The sequence below is a fragment of the Suricata suricatta genome, chromosome 5 (genome assembly GCF_006229205.1).
Source record: "Suricata suricatta isolate VVHF042 chromosome 5, meerkat_22Aug2017_6uvM2_HiC, whole genome shotgun sequence".
NCBI lineage: Eukaryota > Metazoa > Chordata > Mammalia > Carnivora > Herpestidae > Suricata > Suricata suricatta.
In genome coordinates this window covers 133577825-133597159 of record NC_043704.1, presented here as the reverse complement: position 1 = coordinate 133597159, position 19335 = coordinate 133577825, and the positions used below count along the sequence as shown (strand labels likewise).

The 19335-nt window shown below is 40.1% G+C and overlaps 3 protein-coding genes across 4 annotated transcripts in view; 2 read left to right on the top strand and 1 right to left on the bottom strand.

The window, feature by feature from the left end:
* Window positions 1-5935, top strand: part of PP2D1 (protein phosphatase 2C like domain containing 1) — a 41938-nt gene extending 36003 nt beyond the window's left edge. Inside the window, exon 5 of the mRNA XM_029940349.1 lies at window positions 5836-5935. Within this exon, the coding sequence (XP_029796209.1) occupies window positions 5836-5922 (87 nt within the window). The 3' untranslated portion in view covers window positions 5923-5935. The remainder of the gene's footprint in view (window positions 1-5835) is intronic.
* RAB5A (RAB5A, member RAS oncogene family) overlaps window positions 1-9820 on the bottom strand; it is a 29934-nt gene extending 20114 nt beyond the window's left edge. Inside the window, exons 1-2 of one of the 2 annotated variants that reach the window (XM_029940351.1) lie at window positions 9733-9820; window positions 6052-6308 (exon numbers count right to left, since the gene is read on the bottom strand). In XM_029940351.1, the coding sequence (XP_029796211.1) occupies window positions 6052-6214 (163 nt within the window). In that variant the 5' untranslated portion in view covers window positions 6215-6308; window positions 9733-9820. Of the gene's footprint in view, window positions 1-6051; window positions 6309-8795; window positions 8817-9732 lie in introns of those variants that run through there. The other variant, XM_029940352.1, reaches the window with a different exon arrangement.
* A 4966-nt stretch (window positions 9821-14786) lies between these two features.
* EFHB (EF-hand domain family member B) overlaps window positions 14787-19335 on the top strand; it is a 48487-nt gene continuing 43938 nt past the window's right edge. The window contains exon 1 of the mRNA XM_029940346.1: window positions 14787-15722. Within this exon, the coding sequence (XP_029796206.1) occupies window positions 14811-15722 (912 nt within the window). The 5' untranslated portion in view covers window positions 14787-14810. The remainder of the gene's footprint in view (window positions 15723-19335) is intronic.

Sequence of the window (19335 nt, the reverse complement as noted above, 5' to 3'; positions counted from 1 at the left end):
CTCATGTATGATAACATTTTAAAGTAGAATACCGGAAAACAATGTTAAAACTATAAAAAATCATTTTTCAGGATAAAACTGGTAATAACTGACATAAAGCAGCCAATCTCTATCAACTTCTCTTAGTAATACAACTGAATACATACTTTCTAGAAGGAAGTAGTACTCTGCATTCTTTCACTTGAAACCAATTGATTAATTTCTACAAATGTTAATTCTCATTGTATTAAAAAGAACAATGAATACTTCAAACACCATTTTTCTCCTGAGTCCAAAACCATATACTTATGGCCTGTCTCTAGGTCTTCTATCCTTTCTCAAAAGTACTTATTTTTTAATATTTATTTTTGAGACAGAGACAGAGCGTGAGCAGGTGAGGGGCAGAGAGAGAGAGACACACACACAGAATCTGGAACAGACTCCAGGCTCTGAGCTGTCAGCACAGAACCTGACGTAGGGCTTGAACCCAAGAACCACGAGATCCTGACCTGAGCCAAAGTAAGTCAGATGTTTAACTGACTGAGCCACCCAGGCACCCCTCAAAAGTACTTTTAGTTGAGAGCAAAGTGTAGATGAAAAAAAAAAGGGCAATAAATGCACAGATTACAATTACAGACTTTTCTCATCTCATTACGGGGTTACTCTTTATAAACCCATCCTCAAGTTGAAAATACGGTAAAAATGAAAAATTCACTTAATACACCTAACCTAGCTTTGCTCAAATGTACTCAGAACACTTATGCTAACCTAAAATTAGGCAAAATCATCTAACACAAAACTTAATTTATAATAAAGTGTTTTATATCTTATGTAATTTTTTGAATACTACACTAAACATGAAAAATGGAAAGGCTGTTACAGAGAGTTGTGAGCGTATTGGTTATTTGCCCTCGTGATACGTGGATGACTAGGAGCTAGGACTCACTGTCATTGCCAAGCATCACAAGGATATTGTACTACATATTGCTGGCCTGCAAGAAAATCAAAAATCAAAGTTTTTATGGTTTCTACTGTCTGTATTGTTTTTGTACCATCATGAAGTTGAAGAAACTAATAAAACCACTGTAAAACTGGGGATCATTTGTATACTAACCAGTCTTTCTGAAGGCTAACAAGTGAAAGGCAAGAGAGAAAGCTTACTACTACAGGAAGAACATAAATTATTCAGATTTAAATTTTCTGGCTGGCTTTTCTTTCTCCGTTTAGGAGGCAAGTTTAATATCTGAGTATATTTAGTATTCTATTTAACAGTGTGATTTCTCCCTTTCAGAAAACTTCCACAAATAACTTAGTTCATGTGGGTGGCATACATTTAAGGTAATATACACGACTAACCAGTTTTGTGAACACCAATAAATAGAGGAGGAAAAATTAGTAAGAATTTACCAGGCAGAATTTTAAGAAACTTAGTTGTCAATGCTCATACTATCCACTTGAATGAATCTGCAAAAACTTCATTTTTAGGATGGCTCAAATTTAGTTAAGTACTTGCTTTTATAAGGTTTTTAAAATCTTATTTGTTTCTCGAAGTGTTATCTTCCAGGGGCACCTAGGTGGCTCAGTCGGTTAAGCGTCCGACTTCAGCTCAGGTCATGATCTCACAGCTTGTCAGGCTCTGTGCTGACGGCTTAGTCTGGAGCCTGTTTTGGATTCTGTCTTTCTCTCTCTCTGCCCCTCCCCCACTTACGCTCTTTCACTCCCTCTCAAAACTAAACACTAAAAAACATTTTAAATAAAAAGAACGTTTTATCTTCCAATAAAGCAAATCTAAACATAAAAAGCTTTTTTTAATCACTGTCAAATCCTAAATCAAATGCCATGCTCTAGATAGAACAGTCATGATTCCAAAATAATGACATATAACAATGACAAAATGACTCAGCAAAGAGTATCGGTGATGATAGTGGTGATAACATTTAATAAGCATTTTACTCTGTGCTATGCACTGTGCCAAGAAATTTATAGGTGCTTTCATTTAATCCTCACTAAAAAGTTTTCAAGTAGATACCATTATTTCCATTTCCTGTGAGAGCTGAGTCTGCCTTGCCTATGATCATGAGCTAGTATGTGCCATGTACTGGAACTACAATTTAAATTACACTAAGTCCTTCATTACCTGTGGCAATAAAGGAGAAGAGCACTGGTACAGATAACTGAAAACTGTAGATACTCTAAGTCCCTCAGAAACAAGGCAGAGCAGCCGTGACACTCTTACAGGGCCTAACAGGTCAACAGACTCGTGAGAAGGGGTTCCCATACAAAGAGATACAAGTAATATGTGATGTTACCAGACACAATACTTGTGATCCTAAAACTGGAGTAGTTGGGATGAATAACATGTTTTTAAAACCCCTACCCAAACCACAGTTTAACAAAAAGCAATTATTTCAAAAACTTTAGTGTAAATGTAATACAGACTACTCAGAACATAAAAAGCAGTGGTTCTCAAACTTCAATATGCAACAGAATCACCTAGGAACTTGTTAAAGTTTAAGATTACTGGTTTCACTTTAGTGTTTTGGTTCAATACAGGACATAGGAATCTGCGTTTTTAACAAGTTCTCAGGTAATGCAGATGCTTCTGGAATAAGGAACACTCTAAGAACCACTATGCTAAACCAAACCTCAAAAATGACAGTTACCTCCAAGAGGAATGTTAATATGTACAGTTCTGTAACCTAAACTTGTCTGACACTCCTTTAATGATCAATGCATATAAAATTAAACTCTGGTATCCAACATTTATCTTTCAAAAGAAAAAGAGTTGAATGATTATATCTTATTTCATTGCATAGTCTTTTATTAAGAAAAGATTTACTCATTTTGGGAATGGGTAGAGAGAGAGGGTTGAGAGAGAATCCCAAGCATGCCCCTCACAGTCAGTGCAAAGCCTGACACAGAACTGGGATCGTGATCTGAGCCAAAATCAAGAGGTGGACGCTCAACCCACTGAGCTACCCAGGCACCCCTTCAACTGCATATTTTAACCTTGCTCTGACTTACATGAAGATCCACTTGTTTATAAATAACATTTAAATGTGTTTAAAAACAAATATTTTTTTTTTGACGGGGTAACTCACTTGAAATATTTTAAGTCTTAAAGTACTCAAGGTATTAAGCGAAAGATGAACAGCCCTGTCCAAGATATATACTGACGAGATACTGAGGAATACAATCATCTGAGCCTAATGCTACTTGCTAACCTTCTGGGCTTTTTATTTCTTGAGAGAGAGTGAGACAGAAAGCTGGAGCACATGCGCATGCATTCAAGAGTGAGTGACACTGGGGGAAGGGGCAGTGGGAGCCAGATGCCAGGCTTGATCCCACCACTCTGGGATCATGGCCTGAGCAGAAATCAAGAGTTGGATATTCAACTGACAGAGCAACTCAGGTGCTGCTGGGTTCATCTTAAACAATAAGAACATAACAGTCCTGCGGGCTTTAAGGCCAATGCAGGGCTCAAACTTGTGAACTGCGAGTCATGACCTGAGCTAAAGTAGGACTCTTAACTGACTGAGCCACCCAGGCGTTCCTTTGAACTCCCCCAAGTATTAAACCCAACACTTAACTACCTTAACCTTATTATGGGTGCTACAGGGTAAAGGGCCAATTGCATAGGATACAGTGAGACACCAGTGATTCTTAAATCAAGCTATCATGTTTAGAAGAACTGCATAAGCTACCCTGATGTTCTTGATGAATGTTAAGGCTTTAGAATATACAAACTCAGAAGTGTAGCATGATTTCAGACAGGTGAAAATTTTACGTCAGCTCTACAGAACATACCTAATGTTACTAGATATAAACAACCAAAAAATAAAATGCAAAATATTTAGCTAGGTTCATTTGTTAGGTAAGTCTTACCACACATCAGCGAAAACAAAAATACGTATTACTTACAAGTTACGGACTTGTGGTGTTGATCATTAAATAGCTCAAACCTTGAAATCCTTAAAACATAATACTAGTATGGTCCCTAAGGGTGAAGAGCTATTAGCAAAGAGCATAAAAGAACAGCACTCACTATAAAAACATATCTAATCAATGTCTTACACCTTAACCTTACACAATCTTATATGTCTATTATGTCTTAAAGCAAAAACAAAAACCAGTGCTCACAGCTGTAATCATAATGCACTGTCATACCTCTTAAAAATATGTGGTCAACATAGTTTAAGTGTCCAAAAACCATTAGCACAGAAATCTGCAAATAAATCTCTTCTAAAGTTGGTTTTAAAAGTCAGATTTGATCTGTACAAATAGAAAATGTTAAGGAAGCTTCAGATATAGGAACAAAAAACCTGAAAAATTCATAGTAAAATGTAAATCATCTAAATTGTATTAAATGGAAATGCAAATTATATATATGCATACACATTTATCAGATATGTATATTTATAACTCACAGGGTTCAATTTTTCTTAGAAATGTCCTTCTTGAAATATCATTAGGAAAAAGTACATTTGGATGACCATAATATCCAAAACAAAAACAAAAATTCTAGTCTTGGCTTTGAGGCTCTGGTAGTTCCCCAGGAATTAAGTTCTTTACTATAGTACTTCAGTATTTTTGTTATCTGAATATACACTGTGAAGAGGGGGGCGGGTGGCATGTAGCTAGTCCCAAACCTATCTGGCCAGGTATTTAGCCTAGAATGCATATAAACTTTGGGAAATGCTGCCACTGACAATCACTCACAAGCAATACTGCCTTAAGGGATATGGATATTTCATTCCTAAACCAACTGTGTGTGTGTATAAATGTTTCAACAAAGAAATCACAAAGAACGTGTAATATATTGTTCATTTGATTTTTAACTCAAAAGTTCAATGAGGTGGACTATATTTCTGAAGGTTATCCATTATAAAAAAATATAAAATACTGAAACTACATAACCCTGTATAACTTGACAGATATACAAATGAAAGAGGATGACAATCACTACTACATTGCTAAGTCTATTAAAGTGGAAATACCATCTATGTAGTATATTTTCTGTATGCAGGGAAAAGTCAGGAGGTAGTACAGTTTTATAAACTATTTCATTAGAAGGGTCTGAACTATGAATAAATTTCTCAAGCATACCTGAAAACATACACCAAATGCACAACATAAAATTATATTCCTAAAACACAGATCAGACATTGCTACATATTAGCTGGGTCAATATTTCAAAAGTGACTTTTTATATGTATGGGGTTAAAATATATTTATATATACTTAAAAAAATAGTACTGCTTACTAATACAGACCTTGCAAAGACCTTTAAATATTGTAAATCTTAAAGCTGTGTGGTTCCTCTGATATTACCTAATTCAAAAGCTTCATTTGACAGATTAAACAAGCACTGAAAAAGTTTTGCCCCAAAGCTATATAGTTCTGAATTTTATTAAATTCAATCATCAAATTTCCTGTCTTTATGCACAACACTGCACTATTAGTTGTCCTGCCTCTTACCTTCCCCTCATCCCATCTCAGCCCTACCACAATCAATGTATTCAGGGCTTATTCTACTTCTTCCCCATCTTTGATCTTTCTCTCTAGGTCCCATTTCCCTTTCATGTCCCTCTCCATTGATCACTGACTTTTCCTCAAGTTTAATAAAATTTAATTAATTTTACTAATTAGTGTAATATACAAACGCTCTAGTTATTTAGAATTAGGATTTTAAAGTTAACTTCCACTATTATTTTCATTATTCATTCTAAAGCCACTATAATTCAGCACAAACGTATTAATTTGAAGAAGCTGCTAATCATTATCAAGAAACAGGTATCAGATCAAATTTAATTACTTGGAACACTGACTAAGTTCATGTTTGCTTCTGTATTCCAGCTTTTACACAATCATCTTGGGAATAACTGGGAAATCCAAAATGTAGAAAGATACTATCTAAAAAAAAAAAATCAAGATAAATTTTAAAGCTTGAGGTCTGCTGAACAGTTTTCTTCACTGTGTGACCTATTTAGGTATTCATCACACAATTGGAACTGCAAATATTTTTTGTCAATGTATGATTCAATTAAATGAAGAATAAAAAGAAAATCTCACCCCCTATGGTACTCTCTTGAAATTCATGAAACTGGCCCTTCACAAAACGAAGCACTAGGCTTGATTTGCCAACAGCAGACTCTCCCAGAAGTACTAGTTTGAACTGGCATATTTTATTTCCAGTATTTGGTCCGTTGGGTCTTGTTGCTCCTCGATTAGCCATGTCCAAATTTGAAAGAAGTCCCTAATTTCAGTCTTTTAAATGAACTTCCAGGATGCAAGGTGTCAATTTTTTTTCTTTCTGGATGTAGAGAAACCTGTAAAGAAATAAATATTACATAATTAAATAAATCAGTAAGCAAATCTAATGTTAATCACTTTAATAATTTTGTCTATAATATACAATTATAACCTCTATAGGACACTGAACGCCATTTATTTAAATTCACTGCCTTTGTAATGAAATAATGTAAAAGTATTAAGACTTAAACCTAAAATCCTGCTATAATTTTCAGATTTAAAAAACTTTTAAGCTAACCTTTATTTAAGACTCAACTTTGGGGGGTCTGGAGGGCTCATTCGGTTAAGTGTGCAACTTCTCACAGTTTGTGGGGTCGAGCCCTGCATTGGGCTCTGTGCTGACAGCTAGCTCAGAGCCTGGAGCCTGCTTCAGATGCTCTGTCTCCCTCTCTCTCTGACCCTCCCCTGCTCACACTGTCTCTCTCTGTCTCTCAAAAATAAATAAAAAACATAAAAAAATAAAAAAATAAATTAAAAAAAAGACTCAACTTTGTAACAGCTAGTTAAACACTTAACATAGTCCTCAACAATCCGGTGGACTGTTACAATCCTTAAAAATGAAGAAACAGGCACATAGAGGTTAAGTAACTTGACTTAGGTCACACAGTTACTGTGATAGAGCCATGACAGAGCCACAACATAGTTATGTTTCAAACCCAGTCAACCTGAGAGGTGACTTAAGAGTTCAGTTTCTGGGGGTGCCTGGGTGGCTCAGTTGGTTAAGCATCCGACTTCAGCTCAGGTCATGATCTCACAGTTCATGGGTTCCAGCCTTGCGTCAGGCTCTGTGCTGACAGCTCAGAATCTGGAGCCTGCTTCAGATTCTGTGTGTGTGTCTCTCTCTTTGCCCCCGCCACTGCTCATGCTCTGTTTCTGTCTCCATAATAAATAAACATTAAAAAAAAAAAAAAAAAGAGTTCAGGTTCTGGAGCGAGACTAGATGGCTTAAAATACTTTTGGGGAAAATTAAGTTCATAAATGGGAAGTTCTTACAACAGATCCTAGAACAGAGTAAGAACTTAGTAAATGTTGGCTATTATTTTTTGAACGTCCCTGTTAAACTGTACATTTTTAAATTAATGGTAATTTCAGAGCAACAAATATTTTGTGTCTAGTGGCTAAAAGATTTAAAACTGTTTTCTCATGTGCTCAAATACATCATACATGGAAATGTTAACAGTGGTTCTCTATGTGGTGAACCTATTGGTGTGGTGTCTTACTTACGGTTTTCTGTAGTTTTGGGCCTAATAATTATGCCATTATTTTCTATTTAACACATTTAGAAAAACTAGCCTAAATGCTGATTTTCAATCTCCAAGGAATAAGGGAATATTAAAAAGGACTCTTCTAATCTACTCACAAATCACTATAGTTTTCTCTCATCTTGAGTCAAAATCTGATTATGTGTTTACTATTAATACTAAACCTGATGATTCCCTCCCTAAAAATCCCTGTTATATTTCATTTAGGTATCTCATATAATTTGCCTTCCCCATGAAATGAGTTTATATAAAACTCCCTCTTGACAACGGATTCATTAATAAATATCCATGAGACCTTACATTTGAGACAATAAAATCACCACTGCCTTATCTCAACAGCAGCTTTGCGGAAGTCTTTTAGTGATACATACTAAACTATTTAAACATGAAATGGTATGTCTAAGTTGTTTCTAAACAGTAGGGATATATAAATAAAATACCCCTGGCCATAGAAAATTTGAAGCAGATGACGGGTTCATTCTACTATTCATTCTCCCTACTTCTATAGATTGAAAAAATTTTCTGGAATAAAAATTGCTCCAATCCACACACTGACTCCCCACTACATTAAAAAATACTGGATTTCGGGATCTAATCCTGCCTGGCTATATTGAAGTCTTCATATCCGAAATACCTAAGTAACTTACATAACTGCTGGAGAATTAATTACAGGAGAGAATATATGTTAAAAAAAAAAAACAAACTCCAATACAGCAGCCAACACATAACAGGGATTGAAAATTGGCAATTAAAGTGGCTCTCTGATAAAATATCAACAGATCATGCAGACTAAATATATCATTACACCTCAGATATTTCAATACCAAATAAAACATTTCCCAGTTGTCGCACTACCTACAAAACAGCAAACTGAAATACTCCTCAAGGACAACATGCTCCGAATTTTTAAGGCCCCAAATTTCAGGGAAAACATGAGATTCTCCCCTCCCCCCAAATTGAAAATTTTTAGCTTTGCTTTTTGGGTTAAAGCTGTTGGAAGAGAACTCCCTCTAACACTCAAAGGCAGGAAATAAATGTAATTATAAAGTTAGCACAGTTAGATTAAAAATCATGGGCATTCATTTTTATTCACGACTGAAACTTTTGTTTGGCAAAACAAAGAATTCGCAGAAAATGCATTTCCAAATCTTTTGAGAACAACCGGTATCCGATAAAGTCCTCTAGGGGCTCGTTAATAAAAATAGTATTAATCGCAGTAGCTAACATTTACCAGACACTTACTGTGTGCCAACCATTATTCCATGAATTTTGCTGACACCAACCCTATGAACTCATATTGTCCCAATTTACATTAAAAATAAAGTTCCTGAATGCTCTTGACTTCTAGTAGTGTCGTATACGTGTTTTTTTTTTTAACTAGGTACGTGAAAAGCCTCTGAAGCAACACTGTGACAAAAACCAAACTATGTGAATTATGACGTTGGGAGCTTACAGCCGGAAAATCCCACGGGGGTCACGAGCTCCCAGGAAGGAGGACGGCGGAACAGGTTTAATAAGGTCTCTCCCCACGGTCCCCACTGTGCGTGTTCAGCGGCCTAGTCGTCTCGAGTTCTCTTAAGCTGTGGTTCCCCACCTTTCACAGGCGACACAGTCCCTAGGCACACTCAGGACGAGCCTCCTCCTCCTCCCCCCCATTCCCCGTCTTCGGAAGTCGAAGGTAGGCGGAGCCCCCCAAATCCACACCTGCGGTCGGCCCCGGGTCCTCCCTGGGGAGCACCCGAGTGAGTGATCCCGAACTCCGGACAGCCTGAGCAAGGCAGGCCCGCCAGGCGCCCTGGCCACCTTTCCTAACCTGCTTCCCCGGACCCGGCCTAGCCTGGGCTCGGACCACCCCCTCCAGGGCCGCCGGGGCAGGGGCCGGACGGAACCGCGGCCTCCAGCACTCCTCCACGGCGCCATCTTGAGAAGGGAAGAGGGTGACACCCGTCGCTCCCTCAGCCTGTCTGCAAACCCCGGGCTCCAGAGCTCTTTGAGGAATGAATCACCAGGGCCGGCAGGAGGAGACGCCGGGCTCGCTAGCTCTGGAGCGGGGCGCTGGCGCCGAGAGGGGAAGAATGAGCGGGGGACCCCCGTGCCGGCAGGGCCGCGGACAGACGGAGGACAGCGGGTAGCCAGGGGTCCCGGCCAGCTCGGGGCAGGGGAGGGACGGCTTGGTTACCTGGAGCGCAGCGCGCGGAGCCGCGGGGCTGAAGCCTCCCGGCAGCAGGTCCCCAGGCGTGGCCCGAGAAGAGGGCGAGGCTGTGGCTTCGACGGCGGCGGCGCGTCTCCTCCTCAGGCCGCTCCCCTCAGACTGGACCGTGCCGGGATCGTGCCGTGGTGCCGCCCCCGTCCGGCTCCGTCTCCGCCTCCCTCCGCTCCGCCTTCCTCTTTTCCTTTCTCCTCCTCCGCCACCGCCGGCGCTCGAGTTCCGACTAATTCTTCCTCCTCCTCCCTCCTCTGCCTCCTCCCCTCAGACCAGCCGGCGGCTCCGTCGCGAACCCAAACACAAACACTCAAGTCCCAGCGCGGGAGCCACTTCCGCCGCCCGGCGCCGGCCTCGCCGCCACGTCGCTGCACGTAGCGAACTACGCCGCTTCGTCACTTCCGCCGTCGCCAGCCCGACCTCTCCATCCGCTCCCCCGCCCCCTCTCAACGCCCAGTCGGCCGGGGCTGGTTTGCAGGGCCGGGTGGGGCGTGCCACGTGACCTTGGCGAGCGGCGGCGGCGGATCGAGCCACCTCCCACCTCACTCCCACGCCCCAGGCAAGCGCGGCCCCGCCCTTGCCGGCGCCATTGTTATCTGGGTGGCTGTCTGGGGCTTCCGGCGGCGGGGGCTCGGGGAGCTCCTTTACTGCCTCGCTTTCGGGGAAGCGTGAGAAAACTGGGGTTTGTTGCTCCCCGCCCATGTGGGGCGGCGAAGTTCCCTCTGAATATTTGCTCACATTCCCATTACCCTACCCTGCAACATCCCAACCCTGGCAACTTGGCTAAGGGGATTGGGAGGGGGAGGTTCGTTTCTAGCCCCGCAACGTGTCCTAGGGGGGAGGATGGATGTGTTGCAAAGGTGTGGTATTTACCTAGGAAAGAGGATTATACCCCATACCGAAAGTTGTTTCTACGTTAGAAAGTCTTAATAACTTACTTTTATTCAGTGTTTCATTTTTGGTGGTGGTGGTGGTGGTGAGCAAACCTTAAAAGAATAGCTTGCTTTCTTCGGGGGATTTTTCTTTGCAAGTTACTGTACTAAACGCCTTAGAGGAGTTATTCCACTTTACCCTTACACTAGAAGGTTTCATTCTGAAAGTAATACCTGAAACGAAACGCCTTCCTACTTTAGAATAACTCCCCAAAGGGGTCCTCAGCGCTGTCTCGCATAGTGCCTGCCAGGTCAGAGTCTTCCGTCCTAAGTATCTGAACGAGGCGTGCCTATTTTAAAGGTAAAGAATTTGAGGCAAAGAGATTGTGTAACTTGTGCAAACTCACCACTGAGCTGGTGATGAAATTGTAGTCTACCTGCAGGCTGGCTCCAGAACCTGAATTTAAATGGGATTGCAGTAAAAGATGACTTGAGACATTCATTACCGTCCACTGCAGACTACACACACACCTTGCTTTGGTTAAAGTTCATACAGTAGTTTCTGGCCAGGTATCTGAAACGAAACAAAATAAAATTCATTTTGTAATTTGGTAGAATGTTAAACGGACTTTCCCTCAGGATAAGGACTACTCTTCAGTTTTTAGTTGACCATTTCTAGCTTCATTTTAGGAACATCAATGTTGTCTAGGTTGTGTACTTGGTTGGGGTAAGGTAACCTGAGGGTTCTCAGTCAACGTTATGCAATGCAGATGATTTGAACCCTTGAGCAGCCGGTCTTCTGGATCAACTCCCTAGTTACTAACCAGAAGAGCATCATGTGTCATACCTAAATGGTATCTGTGTCACTTTATCCCAAGAGGTTGTTCCCATATAATAGGTTAGTCATGTTGATACCTCTTGGACGATCCAAGGAAGAATCAGGAAATAGGATATGTCACATCAGTTTTGGCATGTCAACTGTATGTACCAAACCAAACGAAACCTATTTCACTCCAAACCTGCTTTTGCTAACAGCCTCCCAAGTCACCTGGACATGAAGGCCCAAATCATCTCCACTCTTGCTGTTTTCCGTCATGAATCATTGTCTATTCTAATACCAAAAATTCTCTAATCCCCAAATACCAACACCCCGGCCATGGTAGTATTAATATAAACAAACACGAATTAATGCACACACCCGTCTTTTCAGTCAATCTGTACACTTCAGCCAGTCATTCTCAGAAATGTTCAAGGGTATCTCATTCGCAAAATAGAGTCCAGACTTCTCTAGTTCCATCCCACATTTCTTTCATTGTGTTTCTGTGGTCTCCCTCTCCCCCAAACACTTGCTTTGTATCCTAATCTCATCCGTCTACTCTGTGTTCCCAGAATATTGTCCGTGTGTTCTCATCTTGGCATATTTGATCACTTTGTTCTCTCCGTCCCAGAATACTGTTACTGCCCATCACTGCAGCTTTCAGTTTGGCCAGGATGCCAACTCCTCTGGATGGCATCTCAGGATCCAGTTGACCCTTGAACAATGCAGAGTTTAGGGGCACTGACTTCCCCACACAATTGAAAATCTGCATGCAATGTTTGGCTCCCCCAAAACTTAAGTACTAATAGCCCAGCACTGACCAGGCACCTCACCAATAGCATATTTTGTCTGTTAAATGTATCACATACTGTATTCTTAAAATAATACCTAACTTTTAATTTTTTTGGTATTTCTAAGCTATGCTATTTGCGATTCTAAATTTTACAAATCTTCAAAAAATTTCTGATATTTCTTGAAAAAAATCTGCATATAAATGAATTCACAAAGTTCAAATCTGTGTTGTCCAAGGGTTAACTGTAGATCTACTGGATTTAGTTATTTTTTTCCTGTAGTTTCACAATACTTTCTTTGCTTTACTTGCTATAGTGGTTCTGATACTTATCTGCCTTATTTTACAGTGCCTACACTTTTCTCCTCAGGTTTTCATTCCCATTAGGGAAGCTAAAATCTCATTAGGATTTGAATGTTCTAAAGCACCAAGACCATAACTTATTCATCATTTCAGTCCTCACAGAGGATCTTTAATATAACAGGGACCTGAAAAATATTTGTGAACCTAATTATATTTTGAGTGGTGAACATTTGACTTGAGAAGACTTCACAAATAACACATGGATGCTGAAATTTATAAATTGTTAGGAACTCCCCATTTCATTGTTCTAGGATATTGCTTCTTCATTTATTTTCTTCTAACAATTTTGTTTCTTAATTCACCTTCTTCATGAATACATTCCACAATATTTTATAGTTTACTCAGAATGTTTGCCTGTTAAGAGTGCTGTGCCAATGGCTAAGCACTTTTAAGAGCCACTGGCAATTTTGGAGAGCCTGAACTGCCACAGTAAAGTTTTTCTCTTGCTGCTGCCACTCACAATATACCTGTGTTTTTTTCCCTAATACCAGGTAACTGAGGAGGACTGATTATTGTATAGATTTTAGTGTCAAATGTGGAATCCTTCTAATTAGTAGAATTTGTCAAGGAAGCTACAAAGTGGATGGGCCCTAAAGTTGTAAACTTGAACACAGCCCCTAATGCTTCCTTTGCTCTCAAATCTCTAAACATCCACTCATGAATTCCTAGCCCCTTGTGTCTCTCTATCATCCCCCAGTACTCTTACCCATGCATTCTACCTTCTCTTCCAGGAAATCTGTAGTTGGAGAATGAATCGTAGATAGTAATGACTGGTAACATTTTGTTTTAACTAAGACTATCTGGAGACAAACCTAAAGGTAATTCTAACCTAAGGAATTGTAGGCATGGTGGCAAGGTCATGAGGAAAAGGTTATGGGAACTTGAGCTAGTCATGTTTAAAAGGTTTGTGTCTTTGCCTGCCTAATGCAAGCTTCAGTTCAAATGTCACATACCTAAGGAATTTCTAAGCCCACCAATTCTAAAGTAGCATATCTTTATATTAAAGTATTGTTTTCTTCATAACATTCATCACTATGTGAAATGATGTTATTTATTGGTTTACTTGATGGTTATCTATCCCCACCAGAATATAAATTCCAAGAGATAGGGCTTGTATTTCACTATGTTCCCATCACTGACACAAAGGAGATACTCGATAGTTATTTGTAAAATGAAAGAATTGAGTGAATGCTTATACATACAGACATCCCTTCATTTACACACTATCAAGTCATTTAAAGTGCTTAGAAGGAGAAGAACATTTATATTAACTATTTGAAAATTACAGTACCCAATTTTTTCAAATGTGAGGTAATATCTCCTAAGCATTTGGACTTTTAATTTTACAAGTTTTTTTTTATAGCGTTTCTAAAAGACTGGAGTCCTATAGATCCCGTTTAATTTCTAAGCTAGGTGCTCTGTATCCCCTATATGTGTAAAACATGACAAATGTTCACCAAATACACTTAAAACCTGACAAAGTCATAATCCCAATTAATCTCATGCTTAAATATCCAGAGTTTGAGTTTGCCCAATGTTTTAAGAAGTTGATATGCATGATTATATATCCTCAAACTTTAATATAAATACTATTTAAAGCCTACTTATTAAAGTGTAAATGTTCTCCAAGACTTGATGTAGTTTCTGTAACACAGGTACCAAATAACTTCGCAGAACTTAATTTGTTAGGCTGAAAGAACTACATGGAGTATGCATATACATGCACAAGGAAAGGACCTAAAATGAATAGTCACAACCAGAAAAGTGGTTACTTTTATCCTGAGTGCCAGTAAAATTAGTAGGCCAATGACCAGGAGGAGGAAGCCCACAGTTGAACTCATCCTGAGGGGACTGTTTTGCTTGAGAAACCAAAGAGAAGTAAGTGAGCACTTTCTCCAGTTCCCAAGACCACATCCTCCACGTTTTCTTGCCCTCCAGATTTAGTCAAGAAGCAGGAAAAAAGGGAAGAGAGGGAGGGAAGGAGAAAGAGAAGAAGAGGGAGAGAAAGGAGATGGAGAAAAACTGACACAGGAGAAAGCAGGGGAGAAATGGGGGGAGCAGGGGATCCTGCCAAAAGAAACAGTTGCACGTTAAGCCACGCCCCTGTTTCCTAGGTAACCGTGTAAACAGACCTTCGCCTCCTTTTCATCCTCGAACTCCGCTAGGTGTTTATTCGTAGGCAGGAAGGTGTGGCCAGGGAGTCCGAGTGGAGATGTGTTCTTTCGTGAGAGTGGGGTCCCCCACAGGTTTGAGGCACTCCAAGGGACTAAGAACTTCCCTTGAGCCAGGTACAGACTTCCCTTTTGAGATGAGTGCTGTTGGAGGAATGAGGGTGTCTGAGAGGAGATCTCCCCAGAGCACGGAGATTGGGCTCACCCACCAAGGAAAGGATGACTTAGGAGAGAGGGGGGTCGGCATGGCAACAAAATCTCCCACAGAGTTAGGGTTCAGAGTGGGATTAAGAAAAGAAGATTCCTCATGTAGGGAGAACTTCTTGGCTGGTAATAAATTTGAGAGGATGGCATCACCAGAAACAAAATCTTCGTTGAGCAAGGAGCTTGAAATGAAATTAAAAAGACAGAATATTTCTAGGACCCTCATGGAGAGGGATAATTTCGGAGTCTATGGAGTCTCAGCCTCACGGGAAACAAAACCCTCTCTGGGTCCGGTACCAGGAAGAGTGGGTTTAGAAAATGAGTGTCTTCTGAGTGGGTGTTCTGGAAGGATAATACAGCCTCCCTTAGGCATGGTATGCGAAAGTCCACAGGCTCTAGGGAGCAGGAGAGGCTCTGCCGCTGGTTCCCCTAAAGGGTTAGGGGCTTCAGCGGGGAAACAGCCTGCTTTGGAAATGGAACCTAGACAGGAACCCGGAAGAGAGACCTGTGTGGTAATGAAGCCGAGTGCAGAGATAAAGCCTCCTGCTGAGGTGGACACTGGTCTAGAAGAGCCAGATGAAACAGGCCCCCAAATGGGCTTGGTGATAGAACCCTCTGAGTGCCAGTTTACTCAAAAACCTGAAGAGAGAAAGGAGACCGAAAACCATGAACCTGGAGTAGAACCTCCAGATCGCATCAGACCTATATACTCTGGGAAATTCTTTGATCGGATGCCTTGCTGGCCAAGCGTAAGTTTTTTTTTCCTAGTTAAAGAACTAGGAAACTAACTAGGAACTGTGGAAAGCCATGTTTTTATCAAGATGACAAACTGATGAGACTTGTTTGCGTTTGTAGAATCAACTTGCAAAGATGTCATTGGGATTCTGATATTCCTTGTCTGTTGGATTCTTTCCAGCTTTTACTTTGTCAGTTCTCCTCTCATGTTCTGCCTCTATTCCTAGATGTCAGCTTTGTTTTCTGTGCATACCAGTGGTTCCTCTTGATTTCTCCTGCCTTTCTCCTTTGACTTTCATTTTCTTTCTCAGTCTGCATTTTCTCAACCCTTTCACTGAGATACATGTTGTATCCTTGAGTCACGTAATGAAGGGAAACAAAATTTTTTTTCTGCTATTATTTATTCTGTGAGTTATTCATTCTTTCAGCAAAGACTTGCAGGGGCCATTTTGCTGGATGCAGGACAATATAAAGTGAAAAATACATGATCTCTACAATCTAGTTTAAGACTCTCATTTCAATGTTGGAGACAGATAACAAGTATTATATAGATGTCCAAATGAATGCAAAACAAATGTGATTTTTCCTTGATAGAAATATACTGTAAACACAGAGCTCAGTGGAGAGATTAGACTGCTCTGTTTGAAGGAGATGAGAAATGCTTTGCTTAGGAAGTAATATTTGAGCAAATTTAGAAATATCAGATGGAAAACAAGATTGGAGCATTTTTGGCAAAGAAGGGCATAAACAATGACCACATTTCTTGTGTTTGGGAAATATAAGCAATTCTTTTTATCCAGCATGGTGTTGAGAGATACAGATGAAAAAGAAATATGTGAACAGGGGTGCCTGTGTGGCTTAGTCATTTAAGCCTTCAACATCTGCTGAGGTCATGATCTTGCAGTTCATGAGTTGGAGCCCTGCACCAGGCTCTGTGCTGACAGCTCATAGCCTGGAGCCTGCTTCTGAGTCTGTGTCTCCCTCTCTCTCTGCCCCTCCCCTGCTCATGCTCTGTCTCTCTGTCTCTCTTCTCAAAAATAAACAAACAAAAAAAGAAGTATGTGGGTGAAATCTAAATGTCTAGAATGTAGGGGTAAAATATATGGATAGAAGACAATGATGGATAAAATTTGTGTTTTGGGAAGATAATTCTAACATCACTAGTAATGGTGGACTGAAAGGGGGAGATTCTGGAGATAGGAAAATGTTAGATGGATCTATCAAAATAATTATGGACCGAAATTAATGTAGAGTTAGAATAGACCATTCTTTTTTTTTTTTAAATGTTTTATTTATTTTTGATACAGAGAGAGACAGAGCATGAGAGGGGGAGAGGCAGAGAGAGAAGGAGACACAGAACCGGAAGCAGGCTCCAGGCTCTGAGCTAGCTGTCAGCAGCCCCTGACGCGGGGCTCGAACCCACAAACGTGAGATCTGACCTGAGCCGAAGCCAGAGGCTTAACCAACTGAGCCACCCAGGCGCCCCTAGAGTTAGAATAGAAAGCAGAGTGCAAGTTTGAAAGCTTTTTAGGAGATGATATTGTTAAGAATTGCCTTCCATTTGTTCATCTGTGTGGTAAAAGACAGGAAAGTTGATACATGGCTTAGAAGCTTCTAGGTTGATAATGATCTCTTCTGGTTTGGTGGCAAATGAGTATCTGGTGTGGGCCATCCTGAGTTTGAAATATGTACAAGATATCAGATGAAGAAGCTAGGGAGACAGTTGGTAATGTGAGACAGTTGGAGCCGTGATTAGCGTAGAAGTGTCTAGGCAAGAACCTTGGAAAACACATTTATGTGGTGGTCAGAGAAAGAAATGTGAATTGGGTGAGATTTTGAGAAGGACTTTACCTTATTTATTGTGCAGCTTCATGGCATATCACAATGCCTGGTAAATATATGATAAATGGAAGAAAAGCTAGATTAACAAATGGGAGAATGAACAGTTAGAGAAGATGGAGGTGAGTCTGAGAGGATAGTATTGAGTTACATAAAAGAAGCATCCTTAAGGTATTCTGAGAATAAAAGACTCCACACACTGAGATTTGACAATATAATTCTGCTGAAGTGGTCACGGGGATTCTGCAGAATTTTTTACTGCTACTGCATACTATTTTTGTTCCCCTTGGGAGTCAGGGTGTTCTTTTGTCTTTGACCCACTTTACTTTCTGGTTCCCTTGTTGGATTTCCCCAGCAAAACGCTTTCACTTGACCACACCTGCTTCTCCTTTTTGGATCGGTTCTGCAGTCTATGGCTTCAGGACTCATACACAGGCTACCAGCTTTCGGTTTCCAACAGAGGCCATTCTAAAACCTGTGCTTCCTCCTCCTCTCACATCCCCCTTTCTAAGTGTGAAAGGACAGCGAAGAGAGTTTCAGGAGAAAGTGACTAGAAGTGTTAAAACACCTGTGGTAGCGTAAATAGAATACAGATTAATTAGTTTTGAATATTAAGGAAATTAGCAACATTGTTAGAATGGCATAATGGAAAGAGAATTTAGAGTCCAATATAGCGAAGAGTGAATGGGAAATTCAAGTTGAAGAAAGTTATTGTAAATTTTTTTTTCCTTGAGAAGTGTGACAATGAAGATTACACTTAGGAATCTGTTTATTTATTTTGTCAATCATTAGAGGAATTTGAGATAAGAAAGACAGACAATGGGTGGAACCAGATCCTAGATAAACAGGAGGGAGTGGAATTAGGATAGCGGCGAGAGAAGAGATTAGCATGGACTACAGATAGTATTTTTAATATTAAAATATGCATTTTTACTGTAAAGCAAAAATAATAGTATCATAGAAAATTTAGAAAATGGAAATGAAAACACTCAGAATTTTATCACCCTAATACAATGCCTACTAGCACTCTGCTGCATTCACAGCAAAAAAGCACCTTACCATATCAACACCACAACTCATGGAGCTTTGCAGGTATTAACTCATTTGCTGTCATAACAACCCTATGAGACAGCTGCTATCATTTTTTAAATTTATTTATTTAAATTAAAGTTAATTAACATACAGTGTAGTATTGGTTTCAGGAGTAGAACCCAGTGATTCATCATTTCCATATAACACCCAGTGCTCATCCCAGCAACCCTCAGTTTGTTGCCTGTATTTAAGAGTCTCTTATGGTTTGCCTCCCTCTGTTTTTATCTCACTTTTCTTTCTCTTCCTCTATGTTCATCTGTTTTGTTTCTTAAATTCCACATATGAGAGTAATCATATGATATTTGTCTTTCTCTGACTGACTTATTTCATTTAGCATAATATACTGTAGTTCTATCCACATTGTTGCAAATGGCAAGATTTCATTCTTTTTGATTGCCCGTAGTATTCCATACCACATCTTCTTTATCCATTCATCAGTTGTTGGACATTTGAGCTCCTTCCATACTTTGGCTATTGTTGATAGTGTTGCTATAAACATTGGGGTGCATGTGTCCCTCCAAAGCAGCATTTTCTATCCTTTGGAAAATACGTTGTACTGGAATTGCTGGGTTATAGGCTAGTTCTATTTTTTTTTTAATGTTTACTTATTCTTTTGAGAGAGAAAGAGAAAGAGAAAAAGTGTGAGTGAGGAAGGGACAGGAGAGAGCGGGAAACACAGAATCTGAAGCAGGCTCC